Source organism: Suncus etruscus, chromosome 4 (genome assembly GCF_024139225.1).
Source record: "Suncus etruscus isolate mSunEtr1 chromosome 4, mSunEtr1.pri.cur, whole genome shotgun sequence".
NCBI classification, from domain to species: Eukaryota; Metazoa; Chordata; class Mammalia; order Eulipotyphla; family Soricidae; genus Suncus; species Suncus etruscus.
This window is the reverse complement of record NC_064851.1, coordinates 121,326,789-121,347,030: the sequence shown is the minus strand read 5'-3', so window position 1 is coordinate 121,347,030 and position 20,242 is coordinate 121,326,789. Positions and strand designations below refer to the sequence as shown.

At 37.8% G+C, this 20,242-nt stretch overlaps 1 protein-coding gene across 1 annotated transcript in view; it reads left to right on the top strand.

Annotated features, from left to right (window-relative positions):
- TLL1 (tolloid like 1) overlaps positions 1-20,242 on the top strand; it is a 244,932-nt gene that overhangs the window by 206,789 nt on the left and 17,901 nt on the right. The window contains exon 18 of the mRNA XM_049772340.1: positions 2,902-3,029. Within this exon, the coding sequence (XP_049628297.1) occupies positions 2,902-3,029 (128 nt within the window). The remainder of the gene's footprint in view (positions 1-2,901; positions 3,030-20,242) is intronic.

Below are 20,242 nucleotides of genomic sequence, written 5' to 3'. Positions count from 1 at the left end.
GCCCAAAAATAACCTGGTATAACCTGATGTGACCCAAATATAAAAAATTATTTTTTCTTTTTATTTACACATAGAAGTTCATGATAACTCTAAAATTTATTATTCTATATATCATAGGCAATTTTATCAACAGGTGAAGGATTATTTAGAGTTATTTTGTACATATAGCAAGTAATTTTAGAGAAAAATCATAGAATTTTAAAAAAATGTATGTAATCCATGACTTACAGGTATCATAACTTATATAATTTATATAACTTATATATGACTTCTAAGTCTGTTTAATATATAAATATTTTTCAAGGATATTTTAGGAAACTTAGAGTACATAGAATAATATTCATGTTTTGAAGCTTCCCCCCTCTCCCTCCATCCTATCCTCTCTCCCCCTCCCTCCCTCCCTCCCTCCCTCCCTCCCTCCCTCCCTCCCTCCCTTCCTTCCTTCCTTCCTTCCTTCCTTCCTTCCTCCCTCCCTCTCTCCCTCTCTCTCTTCCTCCCTTTCTCCCTCCCTCCCTCCTTCCCTCCCTCCTTCCTTCCTTCCCTCCTTCCTCCTTCTTTCCTCCCTCCCTCCCTTCCTTCCTTCCTTCCTCCCTCCCTCCGTCCTTCCCTCCCTCCCTCCCTTCCTTCCTTCCTTCCTTCCTTCCTCCCTCCCTTCCTTCCTTCCTTCCTCCCTTCCTCCCTCCCTCCCTTCCTCCCTTCCTTCCTTCCTCCCTCCATCCCTTCCTTCCTCCCTTCCTTCCTTCCTTCCTCCCTTCCTCCCTCCCTCTCTTCCTTCCTTCCTCCCTCCCTTCCTTCCTTCCTTCCTTCCTCCCTCCCTCCCTTCCTTCCTTCCTTCCTTCCTTCCTCCCTCCCTCCCTTCCTTCCTTCCTTCCTTCCTTCCTCCCTCCCTCCCTTCCTTCCTTCCTTCCTTCCTCCCTCCCTCCCTTCCTTCCTTCCTTCCTTCCTTTCTTCCTCCCTTCCTCCCTCCCTCCCTTCCTTCCTCCTTCCCTTCCTCCCTCCCTCCCTTCCTTCCTTCCTCCCTTCCTCCCTCCCTTCCTTCCTTCCTTCCTTCCTTCCTTCCTTCCTCCCTTTCTCCCTCCCTCCCTTCCTTCCTCCTTCCCTTCCTTCCTTCCTTCCTTCCTTCCTTCCTTCCTCCCTCCCTCCCTTCCTCCCTCCTTCCCTTCCTTCCTCCCTCCCTCCCTTCCTTCCTTCCTTCCTCCCTCCCTTCCTTCCTTCCTTCCTTCCTTCCTCCCTTCCTCCCTTCCTCCCTCCCTCCTTTCCTTCCTTCCTTCCTCCCTCCCTCCCTCCCTCCCTTCCTCCCTCCCTCCCTCCCTCCCTTCCTCCCTCCTTCCGTCCCTCCCTCCCTCCCTCCCTCCCTTCCTTCCTTCCTTCCTTCCTTCCTTCCTTCCTTCCTTCCTTTCTTCCTTCCTTCCTTCCTTCCTTCCTTCCTTCCTTCCTTCCTTCCTTCCTTCCTTCCTTCCTTCCTTCCTTCCTTCCTTCCTTCCTTCCTGTTAAATCTAGGCTTCACACATGCCAGGAAGGTACTCTACTACTAAGCCGTATGCCCAGCCCCTATTGTTAATATTGTGAAGACTAGTTGGGCATTTGATGCTCTTGGTTTACTCAGAATATTCAGGGGACCATAGTTGGTTCTGGAAATCAAATCTCAGTTGTAGGGCAGGTACCTTGATCCCAGTACGATCTCTTTGATCCCTAAAGTTCATTTTTATTGCCAATAAAGGTACTGGTTTTTTCTCTATTACATTGCAGCTTATTTCTTTCATTTAGCAGTAAGCAATTCTGTCTCATTGAACATTATGGAATACTAGACAATATAAATTTTATGTGGCACAGACAGGGCTAGTCATGGTGAAGAGAGAGTCCAGGACAGAGCTGTGACTCAGTGGTATTACACTAGCTTTGAATGAGGTCAACAGTTTAATTCCAGTTCTGTGTGGTTTCCCAAGAGTTGAAATAGGAGTTCCCAAACACTGTAACATGTCCCCCATACTATAAGGAATTTCTACAGACTGTTATAAAAATTTTCAGAAAATTTTATGTTAGAATGATATGTGTACATTTATATGTACTATATAATGTATATAATTCAAAAGTTATTTCCACTCTAAGTCAGGAAGTACTGGGTGCTGCTTGAACAAATTAGATCCAAAACAACCTGAAACTGTTGAATATTCCTTAATTTGTCATTGATATTCAATTATTTGACAATATTGAAATAGCCTCTAAGGTGAAATTATTTCAATTATAAAAAAAAACCTGAAAGAAGTGTTATGTTAATTGAATAGCTCCTTGAAATTGTTCTGGCTAATAGCTCTTCATTTTACTTTCATGAGATTGAGGCTAATTTACTTTAGCAACTAAAATTATTTCTTAAGTATTCAAGTATAACCTAACAATGAATGCTGGTCAGGTACCTCATTAGAACTATAGAAAAATATAAATATAAGATTTATTAAGTAATTTGGTGATGTTTACTAGCTGTAAATATTATTTCTGTTAAATGTGAAAAAAATATCGGACTAATTCATTGATTGTTTTCACTTGTGGCATTACTTTAAATATTTTACTCAGGAAGTGTTGATATCCTTGATTTTAATGTATGTAGATTTGTTAAAATCTGGGTTGACAGACCCAACAGTTTAAAATAGGAGTTCATTTTCCTTTAGGCATTTATTTAATTCATTGTAAACACTCAATTCCATGTGAACAAGAAAACAAACATAGCCTGATTATACCCAGAAAAATGTTTGCCAAAAGCAGATGAAGATGATAGCAGAGACTGGAGTGATGATTAGTTAGTATTCAGGGAAATCTGAATATGGGGGTAAATAGACTGTTTTCTATCTGGTACATTGCTGGACTAGATTTCAGCGTTGATAATTGTTATCATTTTTGGCACAGCTGAGTGTGAACAGAAAATCCACAGTCCAAGTGGCTTTATTACCAGTCCCAACTGGCCAGACAAGTACCCAAGCAGGAAGGAATGCACATGGGAACTCAGTGCCACCCCTGGCCACCGGATCAAATTAGTAAGTGACCATGTCCTTCTATTAAATTGACTGCCCATGTCTCTCATGGCCTCAAGATGGAAATAAAATGAATGTTTATTGAATTAAATTAGTAGGCAGCTGCAAAAGATTTTCTTTCTGATGCTTGCTTTATACACTAAATAAGTCCTTGTTTTCCTAGAACATGGTATGGTAACCATGCAGTTCTCAGAATGTCTTTATCCTGATTCTCACAGAAATTACTGTGAACAGTAGGCTCTCCTTGTGAGTATGTCACTGGTGATGATGTTTCCAAATGAGGAAAATATATGAAAAGTCAGAAATCCTGCAGCAAAATGTTTACTCACCTGAACACTGCATAGAATATTCATTATGTGAAATATATATGAGTTGTACATAATGCATATGGCATATATAAAGTTTTGCTTTTGTGGGGTATTATTTTTCTTAAAAGCAATATGCAACTTAAATGGCCAGTGATCTCCTTAGACTTTTCTCAGATACAGCTATGAATATTATTTGACATCATTTCTTTATTCTTTCAACATTTCATTCATCTCATCATTTCTTTATTCTGTCCTGCTCATCTGATAATTTATATATTAAAAGCTACAGACTTATTGAAAAATATATATTAAATAGCCAACATTATCGAAATGCACACAACAAAACGAGTTCCTGAAATAGGCTATTGTCAACAGTAGGAGGTAGTGCCATCTAGCAAGAGACAAAGACAAACCCGCAGACATCTTGATCAATGGCAGATCTCTTGGGATCAAGGCAAGACTTCTTTATTGTCTCTGTACAGTCATTGTAAATAGGGCTTTAGATATCACAGATATCAGCCCACCTCCTCTCTTTTTGCCAAACTCCGTCTCTATATCCTTAATTGCTCTTTCATGAGAATTTGGGTTTTTTCCTTTCCCAGTAATAGATGATCTCTGATGTTATTTGCACATTTTAACCAAAAATTATTTATTATTATTATTATTATTATTATTATTATTATGCTTGTATATAAAACTCTTCTCAGGACTACAGTGAACCTGTATCTTGTGTGTGTGTGTGTGTGTGTGTGTGTGTGTGTGTGTGTGTGTGTGTGTGATGACTGAGTTTTTCATTAAGACTTCTTTTATGAAAAAGAGGATTTGGATCTCACCTAATTGTACACAGGGCCTTCTCCTAACTCTATGCTTCAGGATCACTCTTGAAAGAATTTAGGTATCCCTCTGTGGAGCTTGCAATTCAACCCAGGTCATCCATTTTCAAAGCAAGTGTGTTAGTCACTGGACTAGTTCTTACACCCCTTATCTTTTAGAAAAGTGTTGCTTGGGGCTTCTTGATTTTCTCACAGCTGTGATCACTTCTTTCTCAATCTGGAAAACTGAGAAAGCATTTGTCTGGCTCTTTTCCAATAAGGACCGTTTTATTCCTTTTCTTTTTTAAAAAAAGTTTTGGTCCTACACTTTGCTATCTTATTATAGATCACTCCTAATTTTGGGAATTGAGCCAAATTAACCACATTTAAGGCCTTCCTGCTGTACTAACTACATGATATTTCTTATGATCAGATCAGTACATGAAAAGAGCCACCAGTGGGTGCAAACTCTCACAATTTCTTAACCTACCAGAGTCCTCTTATCCTCCTCCAAACTTGATTTTTACTAATACATTAAAATTTTAGCTGGATTCCTCTTAGTTCTATGACTAACATCCTTTCCTTGTGCCTATGTTTCATTCCTGATTACAGGTACCTGAACTTCAATGGCTTTCATACTCTATGGTTTGTTTTCTTAAAACCACTTTTTTGACTCATGCCACCTGTTTTATTGTTGAAAGGTTAGAAATAATGCAACTTTTAACTTTCTATAGTCATGGGAATCTAAAACTCCTGATATCCCTTAGTTGTTGTTTTTTTTTTTCAGTTTTTTTTTAATAATTATATTTACTTGTACTCAGTTATATACCATTCTTAAGATGTTTTTTTGGTTTTTGGGTCACACCCAGCGCTCAGGGGTTACTTCTGGCTCTACGCTCAGAAATCGCTCCCGGCAAGCTCGGGAGACCATATGGGATGCCAGGATTTGAACCACCATCCTTCTGCATGGAAAGCAAACACATTCTCTCCATGTTATCTCTCCAGCTCCCCATCTTTCAGATTTAACATCCTTCCAACTCTACAATTGTCTGCTCTTTGGCAAATTATATGGTTATTTTTCATGAATGCATTATCTTTGAGGATCAGGATATAAAGCATTTCTGTTCAACCATGATCATTGTTGCTAAAATAAGATAATTTTCGCTCATCTTTAAGTATTCAGCTTTGTGATGTTGTGGAAGTAGTTAAGTCTACACCAGGTTTTGTTACATTTAGTTAACATCAGCATTTCCTGCAAGGCTCATAAAATTACATTATTTCTATTCTAAAGCTGTTGGATCAGATCTTAGTATTGATCCACACTCTTGTGTCCTACAAATCATCTTTTTGTTTTGTTTTGTTTTGTTTTGTTTTGTTTTTGGGCCACACCCGGTGATGCTCAGGGGTTACTACTGGCAATGCGCTCAGAAGTCGCTCCTGGCTTGGGGGACCATATGGGACGCCGGGGGATCGAACCGCAGTCTGTCCGAGGCTAGCGCAGGCAAGGCAGGCACCTTACCTTTAGCGCCACCACCCGGCCCAAATCATCTTTCAAAAAAATCCTGACCCTCACTAATACTTAAGTCCACAGCAGAATAGCTACTAGATTTAATATTTTAATTCTACTATTTAAACTCATTATTTTGACATTATTGTTTCTACTCACTTTATCTCCCTACTTGTAAAAATGATTATTAACTGGAGTTAACTAAAACAGAAATCACTATTCCAGATATCATCATGGGCATCAGACCATGCAAAAGCACTTAAATGAGTCACCTACTTCAACATTAGTTATACAGAATATCTCATCAAGAAGCTTGAAATTAATGCATTTTTCCTGTTTTCTGTAGTATGCTTAGAAAATTCTTGCTTTTCATGGGCAATCCTGAACCCAATGTTTCAGAAGTAATAAGATATTTTAACACTCTTGGCCAAGAACCATTAGTAGATCATTAATTATATGCTTGTATCTTTATAGCCTTATATAATAGGAATGGCAAGAAAACTGAGACTGTCTTTTTGAGCATCAATGAACTTTCTTTACAACTCCTAGATTGTTAATCCTAAAACCAGAGGATTAGTGAAAAAATATGAAAATATTTCTATGTATTTGACCTAATCTTAATATCGAAAGGAAATTATCTCTGAAGACATTGTAATAATATATTAAAACAGTTGTCATAATCAGTGAACATACTTTTATTTCTTGTCCAAATAGTCCTTTAACTTGGTAGAGTATTGGGTGACATACATGTGGTGGTTGGTAGGTTCCATCAGCCTTTTTAAACTATGTCCAAAATAGTTTACTATTCCTTTGGCCAATCTGTTTTCTAACTCTATAAATACTAAGACCATTTAGGCAAATAGTCCTGAAAGTTGGTTGCATATTAGAATAATCTGAACAGGTTTAGGAATACTAACACCTCGGTTCCACTTACAGATGTAATTGTCATGGATGTGGTCTGCTCTCAACCTTTTTATTAGCAATATTTCAAAGATATAAAGAACCTCAAAAGCTTTCCAGGTAATTAAAAATCACATGGAAAGTTTGAGAATCTCTGATTTAGATGATTTTGAAATGAAAAATACAGTTACAACAGAATTTACATTGCTGTGGATGGAGAGATTAATACAGCAGGTCAGCATTTGCCTTGCATGTGGCCTACCCAAGTCCAATTCCAGCAATCCCATGGGGTCTCCCAAACACCACTGTGTATAACCCCTGAGCATCACTAGGTGTGTAACACCCACAACATTTTTACTGCTTTTTATGATATACAAGAATTTTTAGGAATGGAATTTAATTATTATAAATATATTCAATTCACATTGTGAATCTCCATAGGTAATGTATATTACTCTATAACAGTCTATATGGTCTGAACTCATCCATAATCTATGTGTTATAGATGCTAAAATTTTAATTCATAATGCTATTATTTTTATGCAGTTATAAGTTCTTTAAGTCTCAGGGGAACTTTTCAGGGAGTAATGCCTTCCTAGTGCTTTGCTGACAACTTCTTTTTCTATGGCATTGATGAAGGTCACCTGCTGCTATTTACCAGGGTCAGTGTGGCTGGAAGTGAAGACTAGGTAGCCTGAATGGTATGATTTTCATCCTGGAGGGAAGGAAGGAGACTGAGAACTAGAGCACTGGCATTGGATCCTTCTACCTGGGTGATTTCAGGGAAATCAGACATTTTATACAAATTTGTGTCTGCAAAGAGAATTGTTGAGACCTAACTGAATCTGAGGAGCCTTGGAATCTTATTTCTGCCTGTTTTATTAATGAAGTAAATAACAAAGCTTGTTAGGATTCAAGGGGAAGATAGACAGCATCTCTCTTTGGACAGAACAGTCATATATATTTATATATACGTATATATGTACCCATCTTTATTATTCTATAGTTAAATATGTGAGATTGCACATATTTTGTGGAAGTTATGACATATATTCCTAATAAATGCATATAGGCAAAGTCTAAAATATGTATTCAAAATAGTATTGGGCTACAATATATTACCTGATATACCATGATTAAATAAACATGTTATATACATGTATATAATTTATTTAGACAAAAATTTCCGATATTTAGACTTTATTCTTGAAAAGAATGAATATATTAGTCAGTAAGCTGTAATAAAAATATAAAGAAAGAAAGAAAAACTGGATTTCAAGGCAGTGGTAGGCACATATTAATGGAAAAAGAGAACTGTAAAGTCACTGCAATGTTTTCTGAACACTAGTGTGCAGATTAAAACTGGCCTAAGCAGAAGTTTTCTGAACCAGGGGGAGTGGTTCTGTGTTAGAACACTTGTCTGGTGTCTGTAAGATCCTGGTTCCAATATATATAAAAAACAAAATAGGGGCCAGAGCAGTGGTGCACCGAAAGGGCGTTTGCCTTGTACACGGCTGACCTAGGATGGACCACAGTTCGATTACCTGGCCTCCCATATGGTCCCCCAAGCCAGGAGCTATTACTGAGTGCATAGCCAGGAGTAACCCCTGACTGTCCCCTGGTATAGCCCAAAAACCAAAATAAAATAAAATAAAAACAAGATGAAGTTTTTATTTACTTATGAAGAAATATGAGACCAGGAATATGACTCAGTGGCAAAATATTTGCCTTGCATATATTATTGCAATTCCTCACACTATATCACTCTTGATCCATTCTCTTCTCTCCCACAAAAAAAAGTGAAATGAACAACAATGGCAATGTAGGAATATTACCAAATTTTAAACTACCACTGTAAGTTTTAGGTCAAACCTTACCTCTTAGATGAGGCCATGTTGTTTCTTTTATGAAATGATTATTATACTAGGCAGTGGTTGTGCTTCTTCTTGAGTGTCTTTCTTTGATAAACAAAAAAGTAATGTTTGCTAATCTCTAATGTATGTTTATATGTGTTTAGTGCATCATTTTTCAATATTTTAATCATCACAATTCATGAGGAAAGTGCCGTGTCCATCCATTTTCATAGATAAGCAATCTTAAGCCTGGAGAAAAAATAATATACCTAATAAAGTAGATATTGAGTTTCAGAACTAAAATAAATAAATAAATAAACATGTTATATAATGGTGCTTTATTTAATACTGGTGATTTTTAATGCTGTAGTAGTAATACAGACCACTAATATGAAACAGCAGTACAAATACAAGTTATGTCTTTACTATATAAAAGACATACCTAATTCCCCCCATAAATTATGAATCATTATATTCATGAGTAAACATATCAAATGCTCAAGTTGATTTCTCTTTGCATTTTGCACGTATATTTTTGATATATTTTCTCATCTCATAAAACCCAGGAATACTACCTTCTTGAAAGTGTAATTAGTTTCCAGAGTCTGGCTATTATAAATAGTGCTGCAATGAATATAAGTGTGAGAAAGGGATTTTTGTGTTGTATTTTTGTGTTTCTCGGGTATACCCCTAGGAGTGGTATAGCTGGATCATATGGGAGCTCAATTTCCCATTTTTGGAGGAATCTCCATATTGCTTTCCATTAAGGTTGGGCTAGACAACAACCAAGATGCCCTTCAACAGATGAGTGGCTAAAGAAACTATGGTACATATACCAATGGAATACTATGCAGCCATCAGGAGAGATGAAGTCATGAAATTTTCCTATACATGAATGTACATGGAATCTATTCTGCTGAATGAAATAAGTGAGAGGGAGAGAGATTGATGCAGAATAGTCTCACTCATCTATGGGTTTTAAGAAAAATGAAAGATATTTTTGCAATAATTCTCAGAGACAAAAGAGATGAGGGCTGGAAGGTGCAGATCATGACATGAAGTGCACCACAAAGAGTGATGAGTGCTGTTAGAGAAATAACTACACTGAGAACTGTCCTAACAATGTGAATGAATGAAGGAAGTAGAAAGCCTGTCTTGAGTACAGGTGTGGGTGGGGTGGGAAGGAGGGAGATTTGGGACACTGGTGGTAGGAATGTGGCACTGGTAAAGGGGGGTATTCTTTACATTACTGAAATCATACTACTACAATCATATTTGTAATCACGGTGTTTAAATAAAGATAATTAAAAAAGAAAGTGCTAGAATACAGCATGGATTGAAAAGGAAGTGTTCTTCAAAAAAAAATTCCAAAACAGGCACTCTCTCTTAAGTACTTCTATAAATATCACCAAGTTTTCCATTTCTATTTGGTTTTGTTCTTGAGCCACATCCAGAGATGCCCTGGCTCTAAGCTCAGGAATTACTCCTGGAAGGCCGGATGGAATCATATGGGATGCCAGGGATCAAATCCAGGTTGACGACATGGAAGACAAAAACCCTATCATCTGTGGGGCTGAAGCTGTGGCACAAGCAGTAAGGCATTTGCCTTGCACTCGCTAACCTAGGATGGTCCGTGGTTCAATCCCCCAGCATCCCATATGGCCCCCAAAAGGCAGGAGTGATTTCTGAGCACATAGCCAGGTGTAACACCCCTGAGCATCACCAGGTGTGACCCAAAAAGCAAAAATAAAACAAAACAAAACAAAAACAAATAGCCTTATTCTCTGAAATATTGCTCTGGTCCCTCATTTCTTAAAAGTACTCTGTAAATGTAGTTTCTTGGCTTTGTTTTATGTTGCAAACAATCAAAAATGTTTGGTAAAATAGCATAAAAATTAATGTATGTATCATACTTATTGGTTTCTAAGTGGCATAATATATAATATTTCAATTTTTATCTTAAATGATGGTCCTGGACAAGAAAGCATTTCCAGACATCTTAGTTTATGTGAAAGTCACAGAGTCTGCAGACCTTCCAGTAAAAAATCTGTTTCAACAATTTTTGTTTTGTTCTTAAATAGCAAGGGCTGGAACAATAGAACAGTAGCGGATAGAATACCTGCATTGCAAGCCCAAGTTAGATCCCCAGCATCTCAGATGGTCCCACTAGTCCCACTAGGAGTGAATCCTGAATACACAGCCAAGGGGTAAGCCCAGAACATCATCACCAGATGTGATCCCAAAACAAAAAATTTAAAAATAGCATCAGAGAAAAGATATCCATAATTACTCTCTATGTACACACACAATAATTCAAATGTAAATCAATTATATAAGTAACTCAAAAAAATTGTTAACAAATTCATATATATACAGCAGAGCACTGCGGCCATTTGGAAACATGTATTTGGAAACCAGAGACTTGTGTATATGCTAGTTCTTTTATGTATTAATTTTGGTATTTCAAGATACAATTTCATATTTGGTGACCAAAAATTGTTTTATCTTTACTTATTTATTGTTTAAATAATGATTATTTTAAGCATCATGGTTCCAAACTAGTTCATGGTTAAGTTTCAGTGAAACAATGTCAAACCTCCCTTCACCAGTATACGTTTTCCATTAACAGTGTCCCCAGTATCCCTCCCACCCTCTCTTCTGCCTGCTTCTGAAAGTCAGATACTGCACCCTTCTCACTCTTCCATTTTCCCCCTTTTTGGCACTATGGTTTGCACTATTATTAAGTATTATGAAGTAGTACCATGTATATCACTTTATCCCCTTTCAGCACCCTGTTTTTGTCCATAATGATCAGTCCCAACTATCATTGTGATAGTAAAACCTTCTCTACCCTAACTGCAGTCCTGGATCTTTGTCTTAAGCATCCTGCCATGGACTGGTCCTCCTGGGTCTCATTAAAATATTATTCTTTTAAAATCTTGTTTTCTTCATCTAGAAATTAAAAATAAAACTCATGAATTTCGGGGGTGTGTGATATAGATAGTGTTTGACTGAGTGCTTTATTAAATACCAGTAAACACTGATATATACTATCCAAATAATAATTATATAATTAAATTATATGCCATTTTGTTCAATGATTTAAGCACTGTCAAATTTTTGTATAACATTATAAATTTAAAATACATTCTTGGCAATGAAAAAAGTAGGTAATGATAACATGCCAGAAAACCTTTTCTTTAAAAAAACCAGAAAGTGAATGTTTTAGATTTTGTAGATAATGTGGTCCATGTCCTGCCAACTTAAATTTGCCATTTAAGTGTGAAAGCTGCCATTGACAATCCATAAAGAATGCCTGTGGTTCTATTCCAATAAGAAAGTTTAGTTCCCAAAAATAAGATATAGACCTTACAGATTTTTCTTACTGGATTTAGAAACCAAATTTTGGTTCATTACCCCATGCCAAGAAAAGTGGGTGACATAGGACAATGTTGTACTTTGGTGGTGATGGAAGTCTTTTATGAATAGTATAAATATAAATATTAGTGCTATTGTAACCACATTATCTTCATAAAATGTTAAAAATAACATTTAAATGAATGAAGATAAAAGAGTTTGAAATTATGGACTATGCATGAATATTTTCATTGAGACAAATTTAGTTTACAACATTGCCTTCAGTGTGCAGTATTAAAATTTGTCTTTATATTGTGCTCTTGGCAAAAGGTTGATTTCCATTCTCTATACATCTTTTTCCATGATAGTTAAGGAGTGAAAACTTTGAGTCCTTACATTGCAGTACACAAACATATGCTCCTTACCCCTAAGGACACCCAGAATCTAGCCCAGGACCTGTGCATAACAAAAGGAATTGCATTGTCTTGGGGCTAGGTGGGTCATACCCAGTGGCACTTAGAAATTATTCCTGGCTCTGCTCTCAGAAATTATTCCTGGCAGGCTTGGGGGGTCATATGGGATGTTGGAGGTCAAATTCAGGTTGACCGTGGGCAAGGCAAACACCTACTTGCTGTGCTATCATCTTGGCCCCTGCATTTAAGCATTGACTTGGAATCATAGCAACCTTTCAAGAAGCAATTAGAATATTAGAGAACATCAGAGGTTTCCTAGTGTTGGTTTTGAAGATAAAGGAAAAGTAGAATATTGGAACATTCCAATATATTCTTACCTTGGCTTTCTTAGTCATGTTAGATCTTCACACCTCAAGAAGAAACAGGTCCTAAATATATAATTATGTTATATATCCATTATATTATAATATTATATATTATATTGTGTTATATTATTATATTATATATTCACTGGTACAGCAGCATCAGGAAACCCATATACTTGCTCTTGATATGTGTGTTTGTGTGTGTGTGTTTTGTGCTGAGTGCATGGAAGTAGCGGTTTTTTCCTTTGTTTTTGGTTTTGGAACCATGCGTGGCAATGCTCAGGGGTTACTCCTGGCTCTACACTCAGAAATTACTCCTGGCATGTTCACAGAACCACAGGGAATGAACTTGGATCATCCTCATGCCATGCAAATGCCCTACCTGCCATACTATCACTTCAGCCCCTATATAGAAGTAGCTTTAAGAATATGGAAACTATCATACTGAGTGAAATAAGTCAGAGGGAAAGAGAGAGAGACACTCTCAGAATAGTCTCACTCATCTACAGGTTTCAAGAAAAAAAGGCATTCTTGTAATAATGCCCAGAGACAAAAGAGATGATGGCTGGAAGGACTGGCTCATGATATGAAACTCACCACAAAGAGTTGTGAGTGCAGTTAGATAAATAGCTGAACTAACAAATACCATGAAAATGTTAATGAGTGAGAGAAGTAGAATGACTGTCTTAAATACAGTCAAGGCATCAGGGAGGAAGGAGATGGGGACATTGGTGGTGGGAAACTTGCACTGGTGAAGGGGGGATATTCTTTTTATGACTGAACCCCAACTACAGTCATGGTGCATAAAGATATAAAAAGAAGATGCTTTGCTCAAATATTTTATAGAAAAAGAAAAGAGAATATTCTTGCTGAGAGATAAAGCTCTGAGTGAGCCAACATACAGATCTTTCTTCTTGTTTCCATCTTGTCTTCATTCTGAGGCTCCACTGACTATTATATTCGTTGCGGGGTCCTAAAGCCCCCCGGAGGGGCCCGGCCAGCGGGGAAGCGGCTGGGAGGCTCTTGAACGTCCGCACCTTTATTTGGCTGGGTTAAAAGAACAACCACACCTGTAAAAAATCTGAGAGAGGTTAGTAATGAAGACCTCAGGCGAAATATCCGGTCAGAGGTAAAATTTATTGGTCCAGCATCTCTTATATAGAGGAGGAGAAATGGGCAGGTAAAAAGGACATGTCAATCATACTTTTTGGCGCGAAGGCTATAGAACAAAGGCAGTAAAATATTCAGAGGGGAGGGAGACCTTATGTCTCCAAAGTGGGATCTGCAGCCCGCTTATCTGGAGCTAACATCAGTCTGTGAAGGGGCAGGTTTTTGAAGCATAGCTATTAACTCCGGAAAGAAGCTAAAGGGAGTGGCCTAAATCTGGAACTGGCATTGGGGTGTTCACTTTTCTCTTTGGCTTCAAAGAAAATCTCCTTCAGCTGCGAAATACCTTTCCTGTTAGCTCAAAAGCTTACAGCAAAGTCTGCAGGTAGGCAGCCTTAGGTGAAAGGCTGCATAAAAGACAGAAGACAGAAAAATTGATCTCTGACAGTACACTGTCTCCAACATCTCCCCCTTTCTCTTCTAATAAAAGAAGGAAAGTCGTGAGTGGGTGGAAGATCCGTGTCTTAGGCTGCAGGGTTTGACCAGGTCGGACATGGCCATCAGCCGCATTTAAAATGATGGCTACGGACGCGGTGGGTGTGCACGGAGGTTCGAATTATACGCCGTAGCCTTTTGGGGCCATGCCCTAACTGGGACCCTACTAATCCCGTCGTAGGCATCTCCACAGCCGAGAGCACAAAGACCGGAGCGAGCTCCGTCTGTTAGCGATGCGCTCAATCTCCTGGAAACTTAGTGGCTGGAGGGGCGGCTTAGTGACTATAGCCAAGTTTTTACAGGAAACACGTGGGGCTAGTTGGCAGTGAACCTGAACAGAGGTTTTTTTCCTTATCATCTGCCAGATTTTTAACAAGGTCCATGAGTTTGCGGAGAGCCCATGGGCCAAGGGAAAGGAGCAGCATGAGGCTAATGAGGGGTCCCAAAACAGTGGACAGTATTGTGTGAAGCCAAGGAGAAGAGAGAAACCAGCCCTGGTACCAACTTTGTTCTTGATTAAAACGGTTCAGAAATTCTTTCATACCATCACCAATGTGTTGAACACTGTTCAACATTGTTCCTTAAGGGCTACACAGATTCCCCCTTCCTAAAAAAAAAGAAAAATACCAAATTAAACCACAGTGGTTAGCTGCACTATGTTTGCTAAGGATACAATAGTGTGCTTTAAGTATTGTAAACTTATTGTAAGTTTGAAACATTCGTAACAACAGTTATACTTAAGGCAGTAACAGATTTTTAAGTATGAACCAATGAATAAATTATTGTGCTTACACCGGTAGCACCCAGGCCTATGAATAAGGCTAGGGTGAGAGCAGTGACTGGTTTGACAGGTAAGTTAGGCATTAAAACAATGAAAACACAGTAGTTTTTAGACTGAAGAAACAAATGTGAAACAATGGGGGAGATAAACCAGTGAAACAGGCAAAAAGGATAAAATTGGGGGCAATTATGAACTGAAAGGAGAAATTAAGGATAGGTATTTGATTACAATTTGCAATAGGGGAAATTATATTGGGCACCAAAAGGCAAAGTTCAAGTATAACCACTAGTTTTAAAGTTATGCCATGGTTGTTGAAGCTTCATACCGCATAGCAGAAGGTTGGTATTGTTGGTGAAGTGAGGCAGTTTGAACGGTGGGATGGGTGAGTAGCAGGTACTGGAGGAGGCTTTGACCATGACGACGATGAGCAGCAAAGGGAGAAGGGAAGAAACCAGAGGTGTTGTCACCGTCTTGCAAGGGAGAGTCAGGTGGAGCAGACAAATTGCGACAGAGGCTGTCAGTGTCAGTGGTGGGCGTTCGGAGCTGCCAGGCAGAGTCAGTTTTAGCTTTGTTTTTAGGCAGAGTTAGCAACAGGTTCAGCAGGAAGAGTGGGCTAGCAGGAGGGGTGACAGGCTGTTTTGAAGTGGATGAAGAGAGGACTGCAAGAGGCTAAGGAAACTGCTTGGCAGGAGGCAAAATGGTTATTTTTGAATGCCACGGGAATGCCTTTTGACCATTGTTAGACTTTAGCACAAAAAAAATTTTTTTTATAATTAACAATAGCTAATTTTTTAAAAACTTAAAAACTGAACCTAAATGATTTTTCTTAAACTTATAGTTATTATATTAAAGCTAGATGCTTCTTTTTCTAGTTACATTTGGCCTTAACTACACATAGCAGAAAGTTGGGGATTGCAAAGTCCAGAAATTCTCCAGGAAAAAGTTATTCCTGATGGCCATTTGAGAATTTTGGGGTTTACCAATTCCCACTTTTTATGCCATGCTGATAGGACAAAGCTAGCTTAGCACAGGATATTTGGCAGGATTTCATAGTTTATAGATGACTAGACTAAGCCAGGTAAAAATTAATTGAAATTTTAAAAATGGATAAGGCTATAAAAATTGTATTTATTATGAAATGCAAAAATAACAAATAAACAGACAGAACAAAAACAACATGAAACACAACATTGTGGCCACTTTCACTCATGACACGCACACATGAACAAAAGGATTGAATGAAAACTTGCATTAGAAAAATTGACAAGCGCTTTGAAAGTATTTAGCCGGCATGTTTGTGAGAAAAAAAAATTATTTTAATGTAGCTGGAGTGGAACTTTGCTGAAAATAAATTTTAAGGTTTAGTTTTTAACACAAAACATTTTAAAAACAATTTTAACATGAAATTGAAAACATGAAGTAAAATGTTAGCAGTTAAAAAATTTTGTTAAGTAAAATGGTTAGTGAGCACTTGCAGAAGGAGTTTTTACTTTGAAGCATGATATTATTTGCTGTAAATAAATAGGTTTGTGATAAATTGGTTTCACATTAGAATAGCAAGACAGCTGTAATACAGTGTTAAAGTTTTTATGATTAAATACAAGAGTATGAACTATGATTATTAAAGGTATAAAAAACTGACTTAAAAAACAAACAACTGTTTTTACTATGAAGACTTAAAGTGAATAATTTGTAAAAAATATTAGATACCAAATTAACAAGATGTTCAGACATTATAAAATATAGTTAAAGGCATTTGATGTATTTTCACACCTAGAGCTGAAGACCAAATTATTTTTAACACTTGTTAATTTGCTTATAAAATTTAGGTACCTTTATAATGCTAATTAACAATATTATTTTAAAAAAGGCTAACCACAACATGAACAGAGACAATTTAAGATTAAACTTGGAAAATGCAAAATTATTTTTACTTACCTTTGAGTTTAAAATTAGGCTTGAAATTAAGAAAAAGGACAAAGCTACTTAAGGTTTAATTTTATGAACATTAATTTATGAACAAATTTATTTAGTTAGTTATTACACTGTTTTTGTTTTTAAAATGGCTTTTATGCCACTGTTTGAACTATTTAATTGCCTTTAAGGTTTAGACTATTTGGTTTAAGTTTTTTAAATGGCAATGCTATTTTGCTATATTTATTATGCATTTAAAAGAGCTTAGGCTTAGTTTAGAGTTTTGGAATGTTTACACACTATTGTTAAGGAAAGCTGACCAACTTATTTTGCTTACTTGTATTATTTTAGTTTTTAAAAAATTAACTTTGTAAACATGTGCAGTAATTTTAACAAAGGAGTTTTGCTGTTTTTTTTTTTTCAATGCAGAGGTTCTCAAAAACAAAGTTAAAAATGTTACAAAATGTTATTTGACTATTAGATTTGAATGGCAAACATGGGAAGGAAAGAGCAATTAAAAAGACAAAATATAAGAAACACCTAAATGCAGATTAAGGAGCCTAAGCTACTAAAAAATGCCCATGACATGAACCACTTTACAAACTTCATATACTTTTCAGATTAAAAATAATTTTAATAGAAATATAAAAGACTCAAATTTTAATACTCGTGTGTTTGTTTAAGTTTTAAAACACGAAAAGGTTTTTTGTTTACTGATAATTTGTTATTACAAGTAACAGAATTATGACCTTGCTTTAAAATTTTTGAGAGGCATGAACAAAGGGTGTTTATTGCTGTTATTTTCCTGTTGCTTTTTTCTCCCTAGAGAATTTTTATAACCCTGACAGACCTGAATTTAGAAAGTTTTCTAATTTTTTAACGTTTCAATAATAACTTCACAACACCCAATGCACAAAACTTAATTACACAAATGCCTTTTGAAGAGGCACATGTATGCTGCAGAATTTAATTTTTAAGCTTAACAATTCTCAAGAGGGGGAGCGGTGAGAGGAGGGACAGACTGAGCGTTTTGGGCATTTAGAATTTGTTCCCCTGGGGTGTGGGGACCAGTGGGAGGCGTTTGAGAAGAGAGCAGCGGCAGAGGCTACTGAGCAGGCGGGGGAAGACTTTTTCCATTAGGGAGAAAGACAGGAAAGGTAGTAGCGCTGGTTTTGCACTCGACAGGAGAGATGGTATAGGGTGTGTGAGCATCCTGTTTTTCTGAATCAGAGTTGGAATTTGGAAGTGGAATCGTGGCTGCGGCGGAGGTAGAACCAGCGTCCATAGTTTGCAGCTACGAGTGCTTTTTGCTCGCCCGCACTCTGCCCCGCGGGGGGCTGTGGGGGGTGCAGGTGTACGAGAAGGGAGTGGCGGCGGGGGTTAGTAGAAGTTAGTTGCTGTGACACAGACTTTGGAGAGTGACTCAGGCACAGAGCTGCTGACAAGTTGGGGTTTGGAAAATGTGTAGTGCGCCTTTAAGAGCTTAGAGACCAAGCTTTACAGCGCAGGGAAGAGAGAAAAAAAGCGGCGGGCTTTTTTTTTTTAGGATTTCAGCTCAGAGATTGCAGGCAGAAGTGAAGATGAAGGGTTAAAGGAGGGAAGAAACTGAGATATTTAAAGCGACAGGGAGCCCCGAAAACTAGATTTTTGGCAAACATCATAAACAAAACATTAAGAAATTACAAATATATTTTTTGGTAACTTCTGTTCGCGTTTTAATTCAGACTGTATATATTAAATGAATTTAAGTTTGGTACTTAACGTGACACCCATGGTAGCGAGTTCAATGGGTATTTTTGGCAAACATCATGAACAAAACATAAAGAAATTACAAATATCTTTTTTGGTAACCTCTATGTCTGCTTTTTAATTCAGACTGTATATTTTTAATGAATTTAAGTTCAGTACTTAGCGTAACACTCATGGTCGCGGATCCAATGAGTGAAGCCCCCAAAAGCCAATTAGGGGGCGGCGGGGGGGACGACGAATATACTGCAGTTTATTTTGATCAAGGCTGACTGTTTCCACGCTTACCCGGATGGGGTTTTCTTCTTCGTTTTACAAAACAGCTCCGGACACGCCGTTCTCTGGTCGTCCGAGTGTGGTGGTCTCCGAGCCCCACGTTGGGTGCCAAAATGCGGGGTCCTAAAGCCCCCCGGAGGGGCCCGGCCAGCGGGGAAGCGGCTGGGAGGCTCTTGAACGTCCGCACCTTTATTTGGCTGGGTTAAAAGAACAACCACACCTGTAAAAAATCTGAGAGAGATTAGTAATGAAGACCTCAGGCGAAATATCCGGTCAGAGGTAAAATTTATTGGTCCAGCATCTCTTATATAGAGGAGGAGAAATGGGCAGGTAAAAAGGACATGTCAATCATACTTTTTGGCGCGAAGGCTATAGAACAAAGGCAGTAAAATATTCAGAGGGGAGGGAGACCTTATGTCTCCAAAGTGGGATCTGCAGCCCGCTTATCTGGAGCTAACATCAGTCTGTGAAGGGGCAGGTTTTTGAAGCATAGCTATTAACTCCGGAAAGAAGCTAAAGGGAGTGGCCTAAATCTGGAACTGGCATTGGGGTGTTCACTTTTCTCTTTGGCTTCAAAGAAAATCTCCTTCAGCTGCGAAATACCTTTCCTGTTAGCTCAAAAGCTTACAGCAAAGTCTGCAGGTAGGCAGCCTTAGGTGAAAGGCTGCATAAAAGACAGAAGACAGAAAAATTGATCTCTGACAGTACACTGTCTCCAACAATTCGTGTTACGTTTTTATATTATGAATTACTCTTCACTAAAAATAAAATGACCAAATGAAAATCTGGATTTGGGAGCATACTGCAGGTACACTATTGCATTTATATTATTTTTTTATTTTATTATCATTTCTTAGACTTTTGCTAACATGTACTTGCAATTGACCATTTGATATGCTGGACATTTTTTATTTTTATTTATTATTACTTTTGCTTTGTTTTGTTTTGGGTCAGACCTGGCAGTGCTCAGATGTCACTCCTGGCTCTGTGCTCAGAAATCACTCCTTATAGTCTTGGGGATGCTGGGGATTAAAACCAGGTCAGCTGCGTGCAGGGCAAATACCTTACCCACTGTGCTTATTGCTCTGGTCTATGTTCGATGTTTTTTAAAAGAAAAAGTACAGTTAGAAAAATAACTACACTAGCAACAATCATGACAATGGTAATGAGTGAGAGAAGTAGAATGCCTGTCTCAAAGATAGGCAGGGAGTGGGGTGGAGTGAGATGGGGGGCATTGGTGATGGGAATTTTGCACTGTTGAAGGGGTATTCTTTTTATGACTAAAACCCAAATACAAACATGTTTGTAATTATGGTGATTAAATAAAGATATTATTTTATAAAAAAAAGGAAAAAGAGAAAAACAACCAGTTTTATTTAATT